Source organism: Cherax quadricarinatus, chromosome 11 (genome assembly GCF_038502225.1).
Source record: "Cherax quadricarinatus isolate ZL_2023a chromosome 11, ASM3850222v1, whole genome shotgun sequence".
In the NCBI taxonomy this organism is placed as follows: Eukaryota; Metazoa; Arthropoda; class Malacostraca; order Decapoda; family Parastacidae; genus Cherax; species Cherax quadricarinatus.
The window spans coordinates 44,492,378-44,505,396 of NC_091302.1; the positions used below are offsets into that span (position 1 = coordinate 44,492,378).

General features: G+C 40.0%; 1 protein-coding gene across 10 annotated transcripts in view; it reads right to left on the reverse strand.

The window, feature by feature from the left end:
• The window catches only part of MTA1-like (metastasis associated 1-like), a 360,550-nt gene that overhangs the window by 145,964 nt on the left and 201,567 nt on the right, over positions 1 to 13,019 (reverse strand). For all 10 annotated transcript variants that reach the window (XM_070084050.1, XM_070084048.1, XM_070084053.1 and 7 more), the window contains 2 exons: positions 11,218 to 11,406; positions 10,888 to 11,021 (listed from right to left, as the gene is read on the reverse strand). In XM_070084050.1, coding sequence (XP_069940151.1) covers positions 10,888 to 11,021; positions 11,218 to 11,406 — 323 coding nt within the window. The remainder of the gene's footprint in view (positions 1 to 10,887; positions 11,022 to 11,217; positions 11,407 to 13,019) is intronic.

Sequence of the window (13,019 nt, forward strand, 5' to 3'; positions counted from 1 at the left end):
AAGGGCCATACATTGTTCACAGACAACTGGTATACAAGCCCTACGCTCGCTGATTTCCTACATGTGAACAATACTGATATATGTGGAACAGTGAGAAAAAGTAGAAAACACATGCCAAGGTTCACTGGAGGAAGTGTAGTGCAAGCATTTCATGCCAATGACATTATGGTACTGACGTGGCATGACAAATGGGACGTGACATTGCTGTCAACCATCCACAGAAACGAAATGGTACAAACAGACAAACTGAGCAAGTACAATAATGAACCTGTTGCAAATCCAGCTGCTGCCATCAACTATACAAACAATATGCAACTAGTCGACAAGTGTGACATGATGATAGGTTTTGTTGACTGTGTGCGGAGTCGCAAGTGGTACATAAGTGTTTTTCCACCTTGTAGACATTGCAATGCTCAATGCCTTCAACATGTATGAAATAAAGACAGGGAAGCAACAACGATATGCGGAATACACCCTCAATGTTATCAAGCAGATAACTAAAAAGTATGGTACCACACCTATACCTGTCACTCCACAGCGACTTGTCACCCCACAACAGCGACCTGTCACTCCACAAGAAGAGGGGGAAGTGCCTGACTGAATAATCCCTAACTGTCACTGCCTGATACCATTACCATCTACTCCAAAGAAAAAGTACTCTCAGAAAAAGTGTGTTGTGTGTGCTTACACTACACAGCGACCCCAAGTGCGAAAAGACACACGATACATGTGTCAGCAATGTGGGGTGGCACTCTGTATGAATCCATGCTTCCTGGAGTATCATACAGTGGTGGACTTCTAGAAGCATAATGGAACTTGTAAATACCTTGTATATGCGTGTATGTAAACAATAGTATGTGACTGAACCAGGTGTACAAATTCATTTATCAGTGTGAATGTGTGTTTGTGACAGTGTGGTTACTAATTCAGTACAAAATATTTGTGTCTAAACAAGAATTGGCAATGAAATCAAAAGATCTGCAACAAAACATTATCATAACATGAAACCAGCAAAAAACTGAAAAAAATTGGAAAAAAAATTGTACTTGTTTATTGTTTCTGCAAGTGGTAGTGCTCCATGTTGCTGACACCTCATCATTTAGCACCAACTTCTTGGGTTTATATCTCGGTAAGTACTGGCCCTAAAAAAAAATTTTTTTTGTCCTACAACATTTCTAAAAATGTGCTCTTCATTTAAAAAAAGATTTTTTTTTTATTTTTCAAAATATTTGGAGCGCTGTGCGAGTGAACGTAGATCTACGTTTGGACAGTTTAACCCTTAACCCTTTCAGGGTTTCAGCCGTACTAGTACGGCTTACGCACCAGGGATTTTGACGTACTAGTATGCCTAAATTCTAGCGCCCTCAAATCTAGTGAGAGAAAGCTGGTAGGCCTACATATGAAAGAATGGGTCTATGTGGTCAGTGTGTGCAGTATAAGAAAAATCCTGCAGCACACAGTGCGTAATGAGAAAAAAAAAACTTTGACCGTGTTTTTGGATTAACCCTTTCAGGGTCCGTCCCGTAGATCTACGCCTTTACATTCAGGGTCCAAACCGTAGATCTACACCAAAATTCTAGCGGTGTCAAATTTAGCACGAGAAGGCTGGTAGGCCTATATCTGAGAGAATGGGTCTGGGTGGTCAGTGTGCACACCATAGAAAAAATCTGGACGCCCACATGGCATTGTGGGAACGCCGGCAAAGTAGCTTTGTTCAGTGCCTGGAGGCAAGGAAGCTCTCACTCCCCACTCACTCTCTGGGCGAATTCTGACTCTCCTCTTCACAACTTACAGTTCTAAGACTGATGGAAGTGGAGCTGAAGACGAATTCTATGGTTTTGAACCATATGGTACCATTGTGCCATATGGTACAATGGTACCATTTGGTACAATGGTACCATATGGTATAATAGTACCATTTGGTACAATGGTGCCCTGTACCATATGGTACTCTGTACCATATGGTACTCTGTACCATATGGTACCCTGTACCATATGGTACCCTGTACCATATGGTACCCTGTACCATATGGTACCCTGTACCATATGGTACCCTGTACCATATGGTACCCTGTACCATATGGTACCCTGTACCATATGGTACCCTGTACCATATGGTACCCTGTACCATATGGTACCCTGTACCATATGGTACTCTGCACCATATGTTATCCTGTACTGCATGGTACCCTATACCATATAGTACAATGTACCGTATGGTACCCTGTAACATATGATACCGTGTACCATATGGTCAATAGGTGTTGGTGGCACGAGACACCAGCCAAGACTGAGTGAGTGGCGAGGCAAGCTAGCTACCGACTCCAGAGTTTCCAAGACAAAGTGCTTTGTCATCCACCTGAAGGAACACGTCAAGCTCCTGTACACTCGTAAATATATAATAGAACATTACTAATATACAACATTTTTGCATATTTTTGTTGTAAACAACTATTGTAAACAAAATAATGAAAATATTAGTGAGTTTATTGTGTTGAACACAACAGTACCATATGGTACAATGAACCTTATGGTATCATTGTACTGTATGGTACAATGTACCATATGGTACAATGTATCATATGGTTCCATTGCATCATATGGTACCATATGGTACCATTACACCATATGGTACAATGTATATGGTTCCATTGCATCATATGGTACCATATGGTACCATTACACCATATGGTACCATAAGGTACCATTGCAACATATGGTACCATTGTATATGGTACCACTGTACCAAATGGTGCCATTGTACCATATGGTACCATTGTATCATATGGTGCCATTGTACCATATGGTACAATGGCACCCTATGGCACCATTGTACCATATGGTACTATATGGTACCGTTGTATTCAACTCAATAACCGCACTAATATTTTCATCATTTTGTTTACAATGAACTTGTAAACAAGTTTTGTAAGCAATATAACGATAAACAAATTAGTGCAGTTATTGCATGGAATACAATGAGTGTACACTTATACAATATACATTATACTGGTCTCACAGGCCACAAATGTTATTAGAAAAAGAAAAAAATTAGAAAAGAAAAGAAAGAAGTATAAAAAACGTTAAATAAAAAAATGTGATTTTGCCGAAGTCACTGATGTTGCCGCCACCCGGTCATTTTGGGTCAATTTCCCGCCGCTGTATCTCGGTAAGTACTGATCAGAAAAAAAAAAATTTGTCTTATTACCTTCACAAAAATATATTCTTTAATTCTGTAAGAATTTTTTTTTTTTTTTTTTTTTTTAATTTCTTGGACACTGGAGCACCACTTCAGATTTTGGCCTTGGACCCTGAAGGGGTTAAAACAGCGACTCTGCACTGTATTTTCGTATGGTATTTATTGTTGAATTCTAGTTTTCCTGGTCTCGTTCTATAGAATGGAAGACATATTACAGAAATTGATATGATTTTGACTGACTTTACAATGAAAAGTACCTTGAAATTGAGCTCTAAGTAGCAGAAATGTTTGACTTTTACCAAAGTTCAAAAGTAAACAAATCATGCTAAGCATCCAATACACGTCAACCGGAGAGTCTAATATTCTTTCACAAGTGCGCCGATATTATTTATATAATTTTTTACACTAATGCAGTAGTCTGCATAACAGTAAATCTTCTATTTTTTGTGAGAATAAAAATTCAAAGTGGAAAGCAAAAGAATGTAAGAGGGGCCTTGGGACGTGACTAATGAACAGAGGAAATGTCATTTTAGTGCCAGGAATGTCTTTCTTGTTTATTCTGGACCCTATTTTGAAATTGGCATCTTTTGAAATGTGTGAAATTGGCAAAATTGCTAAATTCTGACCACTGCATTGGATAGTTGAAATCCGTAAATGGGTGGTTTCTTGCACTCATTCGATACAAAAAATGGAGTTCTAGCAAAATATTCATGATTTTTGTCGACTAGTACAGTGGAATTGGCCGAAAATAGGGCTCAAAGTAGGCAAAATTGCCGATGCGTAAACATCATCAAGACCGCTAATTTCGCGAGAACATAATTCCGTAAGTTTTCCATCAAATTTCATACTTTTGGTGTCATTATGATCGGGAAAAGATTCTCTACCTTTACGTAAGAATTTTTTTTTTTTTTTTTTTTTGAAATTTGGGCGACCATGAGAAGTCTCTGAGAGGGCCTGTCGACCCTGAAAGGGTTAAACGGTCCAAACGTATATATACGTTAACGTGCGTAGTGCCCCAAACATATATATATACGTTTTATTTTTCATTCATTCAAAATTAGCGCGATAGGCCTGAGTCGCCTAGACATGAGAGAATGGGTTTGCGCAGTATACAAAAAATCTGGGACGCCTGGGTACCACATGGTAGGACCAGTTACATTCAGCTCGATCCTTGGTCAACATGGCACATCCTCGTGATTCACTCACGCCTCGTCGTATTAACACTCTACTATTCGAGGAATGCGATGCAGATCACGAGTTTAGTGGATTTGACACCAATGGGGCCAGTAATATTCAAGGAATTAGTGAAAATATCGACGATAACCCACATGACCCCCATCCCATCACCTCTGGGGTAGCGACACCTGTCCTAGGGCCAAGCACCTCTGGGGTAGCCAGTGTGGCCACAGCAGACCCTAGGCCAAGCACTTCTGGGGTGGCCAGTGTGGCCACAGAAGACCCTGGGCCAAGCACCTCTCGAGTGGCAAGTGTTACCTATAGGCAACTTCGCAAGAGGAAACTATCATTTTCTTGGTGTTTTAGTGATAGTGAAAGTGATGTAAGTGATGATGAGATTGATTTTATGCCAATCGAGGATTCGTCTAGTGATAGTGATGTTCATTAGGCGTCGTCATCTACGTTCAGGCAGTATGCCATATGCAATCCTCAAGGGTCGTGGCAGGTCACGATCCAAAACCCCAGCCACTGATAGTGAAAGTTATCACGAAGGGGAGTATGAGGGGATGGAGGAAGTAGTATTGGGTGGCACGGTGCCTGGACCACATGGTGCAGTGGGTGGACAGACAAAAGACTGCCCGGAATCCCCGCAACCATGTGCTGCCTCCACTCCTGTCCCTCCTCCTGCCCCCCCCTCGCCCCATGCCACAGGTCCACCCTGCACCATGTGATCGTGAGTGGAACTGGACACAAAGTATTTTCGTGCCACAGCCTTGTGATTTTGATGCTAGTGGAAGTGGTATCCAGCCAGAATGTCCCATAACGAATGAGTTTACAGAGTTAGACTATTTCCAGTTGTACTTTGACGTGCCTATAATGAACTTGATAGTGACTCAGACAAACAATTATTACCAGTATGTCATGAACAACACAGCAGAGATTGGAGAATCGTCACGGCTGCACAGGTGGAAAGACACAACAGTGGCTGAAATGTATTTATTCCTTGCCAGTGTCATGCTTATGCCACATATCTGTAAGAACAATATACGTAATTACTGGTCTACAGACCACTTCATCAGTACTCCAGTTTTCTATGACCCCCTTCCCTGCAATAGATTCACTCTGTTGCTACGAATGTTGCACTTCTCAGACAGAAATACACCAAACAGAAATGACCTTCTATACAAAATCTGAAAAGGGTTTATGTATTTGAAGCAGAAATTCAGTGTATACTTTTACCCTTTCAAGAACATCGTTGTTGACGAGTCCTTGATTCTGTTCAAGGGACGCCTGTCTTTCAAGCAATATATACTGAGCAAACGTAATCGCTTTGGTATTAAACTTTTTGTTATGTGTGACTGTGAGAGTGGTCTTGTGTTGGATGTAACTGTATACACCGGGAAAAACACACTCAATGACAAACGGATGTTGGGCATTTCCGGCGATGTTGTTCACAGGATGATGGAACCATACCTTGGCAAGGGCCATACATTGTACACAGACAACTGGTATACAAGCCCTATGCTCACTGATTTCCTACGTGTAAACAATACTGATATATGTGGAACAGTGAGAAGGAAACATATGCCAAGGTTCAGTGTAGGCAGTATTGAAGGTGAAGTGCAAGCGTTTCATGCTAATGACATCATGGCATTGACGTGGCATGACAAACGGGACGTGACATTGCTATCGACCATCCACAGAAATGAGATGGTACAAACAGACAGACTGAGCAGGTTCAACAAAGAACCTATTGTAAAACCAGCTGCTGTCGTGGACTATACGAACAATATGCGACTAGTTGACAAGTATGACATGATGATAGGGTTTGTTGACTGTGTGCGTAGGAGTCGCAAGTGGCACATAAAACTGTTTATTCACCTTGTAGACATTGCAGTGCTCAATGCATTCAATATGTACGAAATAAAGACTGGAAAACGACAACGTTTTGCAGATTTCCCTCTGAATCTCGTCAAACAGATAGCAAGAAACTATGGTACCACACCTGTACCTGCCCCTCAACAGCGACCTGTCACACCACAACCTGTCCCCCAACTACAGCCAGAGGGGGAAGTGCCAGACCGAATCACTCCTGTCACTATCTGGTACCAATACCACCTACCCAAAGGAAGAAGAATGCCCAGAAAAAGTGTATTGTGTGTGCTACCACCAAAAAACGACCCCAACAGCGGAAGGACACACGATTCATTTGTCACCAGTATGGGGTGGCACTCTGCATGAATCCATGCTTCATGGAGTATCATACAATTGTGGAGTACTAGAAACATAAGTGGGACATGTAAATACTTGTATATAGTTGTAGATAATAATGTGTGATTCAGCCAGGTGTGCAAAATCACCTGTCAGTGTGTACATGTGTGTTTATGACAATTTGATAAAAATTTTGTATGTAATAATGGTGTATAAAAAAAAATGGCATTGATATCAAATGATTTACTATGAAACATAATTATCTTCTTCTTCTTATGACCAGAGCTTTGATAAAATGGGTAAGGAAGAAGGATGGGTAAGGATAGAAATATTGGAAAAAGGTGGGAGGGGGGAGAGAGGTAGGATATAAAAGGTAAGTGGCCCAACCACTTTGGTGTAATTTAAAAAGTGTATTTGAAATGATAAGATATTCTTTAAAGGGTATAATACTAACCCATCAGAGTCACATAGATATAACAGGTATATAAGTACAGGACTCTGAATTGGTAGTAATTATACAAGTTGCAATTGCTTTTTTTTTTTGCGATTGCACAACGGATATCTATGCGACAATGAAGGCAATAATTTTCTGGCCAGTTTATAGAATTACGTGACAATGGCTTCTTACAGGTGGTGTCCAGCCATAGTAAATAGCATAATTTTTACATTAGATTGTTATAAAAGTGTTATATAAGATGTCTCCCTAATTGGGGGCAATGATTTTCTCAGTATACATAGAAGGGTTCTAGTGTCACCCAATCTTCTTCATCAGGGAGGTTGCTCAATATCATGGGTCGATGGTAATCATCTTTATGGATAAAACGACGGACCCTCTGTGGGAGAGTCATTCTTTGAGTCCTGTGAGGAGGAGTATTGATGATATAATCCGTGGTATTTACCACTTGTTGTAAAAGGAGAAACTTTCGTTTTTCCTTTTGGGCCACCCCGCCTCGGTGGGATACGGCCGGTGTGTTGAAAGAAAGAAAGATTTACCACTTGTATAGGATGTTCTCTATCTGGCATGTATAGTTCTTGCATTGTATAGAGTTGTTTCTTTTTTAGGGTGTCGAGGCATACATTTATGGCAGTAATATCTTGTTGTATGTGTAAATCTGCCATTTTAACTCTGTCTCTCCTCCTGGTATCGGTAATGAAGCGAAGAGCTCTATTCTGGACCCTTTGTAACCGTAGCATGTTGGTCTTTGTTGTTAATGACATTGGGACACAAGGATATTCGAGTATTGGTCTTATTATCATTTTATACAGATGTTTTTTGACATGTTGAGGGGCTTGATTGAATCGAAAGAGACTGCTAAGACTGGCTTTGGCTATGTTGATCTTTTTAGTTACATGAGATGTTGAGTGGAGCAGCCTGTCTATTTCATATCCCAAAATCATGTTAGGGTTTCTAATGGCTACAGGTGTACCTCTGATGGAGATACCCCCTTTATCTTCAATTGTTGATGCAAAACATCCTATCGTGCTAACAAGGACCTTGTCAGGATTAGTCGTAATTCTCCATTTCTTTTCCCAATTAGATGTTCAACGAAGTTCAATATTCATTTTTTCTATGACTCTCTCATACTTGTATTTTCCCGTTACCGGAGTTGATGAGACGACATGAATAACATCATCTGCAAACTGTGTCACAACTGTATCATTAAACTCTGGTTGAGGAAGGTCATTCACATAAATGTTGAACAGAATTGGACCGAGACAAGAACCTTGTGGGACACCAGCTGTCGGTATAAAAGGCTCTGTCGACCTGCCATGAAAGGTGGGAATGATTTTTCTTTGAGTTAAGAAATTATATATTAATCTGAGAAAAGTCCAGTTATGGTCTGGTAGGTCAATGAGTTTGTATATAAGGCCATCATGCCATAAGCTATCAAAAGCTTTATGAACATCTCTGGTGGCAATTAAGGCAAGATTCCCCTGATGTTTTAGACTTGCTACAGTATCGAAAATAACATTTATTGCATGATTGGTACCTCTATGTGTTCTAAAGCCAAATTGTTTTTCAGTGAAAAAGTGATTAAACTCCATATAGTAGTTCAATCTGTTGGAAATGACTTTCTCAAGAACCTTTCCAGTGACTTCAAGTAAAGATATAGGTCTATAGTTCCCAGGTTGGTGGATGTCTTTATTGGGCTTACCAAGAAAGATCATCCTAGCATCTTAAAAACAACTGGAAAATGTCCTGAGGCCAAGATGGCATTAAAGATATTTACCAAAGACTGTTTACAATTTCTGGGTAGGAACTTTATTTGTTTCATTGTTATTCCAGATAGGCCAGGGGCTCTATTTCGCATTCTTCCAATAACCTGACTCATCTCTAGTAATGTAATAGGTCTAGTAAGCGGGTGGGTATCTTCAAGAGTTAAAGTATCGATGGAAGGTAGTGGTTGTAGATCATCCAAGTTCTCATCTCTCCATTCATTTACATAATTATCATATCATGAAAACCAAGAAAATTAAAAAAAAAGTGAAAGATAACGGTAAATATGTTGAATTTCTGCAAGCAGCAGCGCTCCATGTTGCCGTCAGGTGATCGCCAAGTGCCAAGTTCGCGGCCTCATATCTCGGTAAGCACTGACCCTAAAAATTTTTTTATGCTAAAACACTAAAAAAATGTGCTCTTTTTCTCTATAAAACAAACCGATTTTTTTTTTTTTTTTTCAAAATATTCGGGGCGCTGTGCAGGTGGACGTATATATACGTTTGGACTGTTTAAGGGTTAAGGGTTAAATACAAAATGGGAAGTGACACAGTTACTTTTTGCTGATGATACTGTGCTTATGGGAGATTCTAAAGAAAAACTGTGAAGGTTAGTGGACAAATTTGGGTGTGTGTGTAAAGGTAGAAAGTTGAAATTGAACATAGAAAAGAGTAAGGTGGTGAGAGTATCAAATGATTTAGATAAAGAAAAATTGGATATCAAATTGGGGAGGAGGAGTATGGAAGAAGCGAATGTTTTCAGATATTTGGGAATTGACGTGTCAGCGGATGGATGTATGAAGGACAAGGTTAATCATAGAATTGATGAAGGAAAAGGTGAGTGGTGCATTGAGGTATATGTGGAGGCAAAAAATGTTATCTATGGAGGCAAAGAAGGGAATGTATGTAAGTATAGTAGTACCAACACTCTTATATGGGTGTGAAGCTTGGGTTGTAAATGCTGCAGTGAGGAGGCGGTTGGAGGCAGTGGAGATGTCCTGTCTAAGGGCAATGTGTGGTGTAAATATTATGCAGAAAATTCAGAGTGTGGAAATTAGGAGAAGGTGTGAAGTTAATAAAAGTATTAGTCAGAGGGTTGAAGAGGGTGTGTTGAGGTGGTTTGGTCATTGAGAGAGAATGGATCAAAGTAGAATTACATGGAGAGCATATAAATTTGTAGGGGAAGGAAGGCAGGGTAGGGGGTCATCCTCAAAAATGTTGGAGGGAGGGGGTAAAGGAGGTGTTGTGGGTGAGGGGTTTGGACTTCCAGCATGCATGCGTGAGCGTGTTAGATAGGAGTGAATGGAGACAAACGGTATTTGGGACCTGATGATCTGTTGGAGTGTGAGCAGGGTAATATTTAGTGAAGGGATTCAGGGAATCCGGTTATTTTATATAACCAGACTTGAGTCCTGGAAACGGGAAGTACAATGCCTGCACTCTAAAGGAGGGTTTTGGGATATCGGCAGTTTGGAGGGATATATTGTGTATTTTTATACGCAAATACTTCTAAACTGTTGTATTCTGGGCACCTCTGCAAAAACAGTGATTATGTGTGAGTGAGGTGAAAGTGTTGAATGATGATGAAAGTATTTTCTTTTTTGGGGATTTTCTTTCTCTTTGGGTCACCCTGCCTCGGTGGGAGACGGCCAACTTGTTGAAAAAAAAAAATGACAATACTTTTATTATGTACCGTACAAGTCCCAGAACCAATTATGTGGGTAAAAGGGGTTAATTCAGTACAAACTTAAAACTAGCCATAAATGATCAGCAAATTAATTCTGCAGAGTAATACTTAACATCCTCTTTTATGGTTGTCCCCTCAATAACAAGTGTATTGCCTACCAAGGCACCACAGCTCAATTGAGGACAAGCCCACTAATGAACAAGATGCATGGTTAACACACACAAGTAGCACTTGAGCTTCACAGCCATGGCTACCCTAATGTAAGTCAGTATGGAAAATGGCATTATAGCATACAAACTCCCTACCATGAAAATGTGTCCTCAGAGGAGAAGATGGGAGCTTACGTTTCACTTTTGGTAATTTTGGCAATTAAAATGTCTTTTGGATAACTACTTACTAATTAGGAATGTAGACCTGCTTTAGCTTAGACTCTGCCTCCACCGCTTTTACTCTCTTCTGCTGTACATATCTATCAGTCGTTTTCCACATGTAGTAATACTCTATTATATTCTTTAAGGTCTTCCACGGTAGCTGTTGGAACATACATAAAAGCAAGTAAACATTTCACCTACTTACCAACAGAAATCACACATTACATTAAAGTTACGTGGATTACTAGGAAATACCCTTATAACACTTGACAGTTTAGCGAAAACTCTCTTAAAATATATGATTACTATTCAAACACACATTCATCGTATCCAAAAGACACCATTCCTATACTTACAAAATCTTGTCTGATATCATTAAAATCCTTTCCATATTTTTCAAGGGCTTCCTCAAACAAATTGGCTTCAGACGCCGACCATTCTTCCATCTCATCTCGACATAGTACTGGCCCAGTAGCAGGTATTAGAGAACAAAGTGCTCTGCTGATGTCGTAACTGTGCTTGTGAAGGGTGTCCATTGCGTGAAACTGCAAAAACATTTTTTCGGTGTTACAAGAGACATAACTTAATAAAGCAGCCCTAGTTAGCATGCTTCTACTTTCCAACTTTTTACTGAAGGTCTTCCTACAAATAGCTTTGATTATTTATGACTATTTGTCCCCCCCCCCATGTGCATGCATGGGGGGGGGGGTTGTGCATATGACCCCTCATTTAAAAGCTAGCAAAAATATATCATTCAAACTGTGCTCAATATATTTCCCCCACACCCAACTCTTTCCCTTCTGGATATTCTTTCTTAGTAATAACAACACTAGCCAGATTAGATATATATCTGGAGATACAATAAGCCCTCTGACAACAAGACTTCACAAAATGACATTTTGTTGCAACATAAATCAAAAGGTATAACCACCTGCCTGCCCTCTGAAGGAAGGGTGTTAATGTTGCAGTTTTATAACTGTAGTGTAAGAATGCCTCTGGCAAGACAGTGATGGAGTGAATGATGGTGAAGTTTTTCTTTTTCGGGCCACCCTACCTTGGTGGGAAATGGCCGATGTGTAAATAAAATAAAATATGTAATCACAAATATGGGTAGCACAAAAAATCTTTATACTGCACATCGTAAAACATTAATCAGATAAATAACAAAAATACTAGCATTACGTTTTCAATCTAAGTACAGCAGCAACAGCAATTCCCTTTCTCCCACTGTACCTGACAACATTTTAACTTTTTTTTTTTTAACACACTAGCAGTCTCCCACCAAGGTAGGGTGACCCAAAAAAGAAACACTTTCACCATCATTCACATTATCTACCCCTCACTGACAAGTCTGGTGCCAGGCTTTCCTAATGATTGCAGTTCAACCAGGCTCTTTTTGTTGGCAATTTGCTAGCCCACATATTCATCACAACTTTGCTAGTACAGTTCTTCTGAAAACTACAACTGTTTCTGAGGTAATATATTAAACTATAGTTCTTGACTAATCTCTACCAAACCAATACAATCTCTCTAAACATACATAAAGAATACATACTGTACATAAACTATCATACACTTGGTAAAAAGCTTAAGAAAGAAGTTGTACTTTTAATTCATTCTTACTGAACACTGATTCAGTCTTGCTCACTAGAAGCGATTTCTGTGAATGAAAGGAGTCCCACCATTTGAAAGAACAAGTGCTAGGAGGGTTCTCTGATGGAGTGATGGTAGCAAAAGAAACAAATGTAGACTGTTATGAGGCATATATTGCTAAGTGTGGAGGACCCCACCCCTGTCCAACTGCCTGCCTGGTAAGCCTGTTGGAATCTAAGGCAGAGACCTGTAAGGGACGGCCTATGTGCGAGTAGGTCACGTGACTTAAGGCTTGGCCAGGGAGCCTGCCTATAAATGTTGCTAGGATATTGGTAATAAGGCACGTTTCCTTCCCAAATTGTAACAACCATGCACTAAAGACGAGGGCATCTGACAAGGTGAGAATGCAGTAGTATTTTAACAGAATGGCTACAACTTTACCTTTACAAGTCGTTTCCAGTGGTATGAAGGAATGACAACTGTGGTGACCCTACAAATCCTAAATAGAAGCATTTTCAAGGATGCACTGCAGTGAAGATCATACCTTCCCCACACAACTCTCATT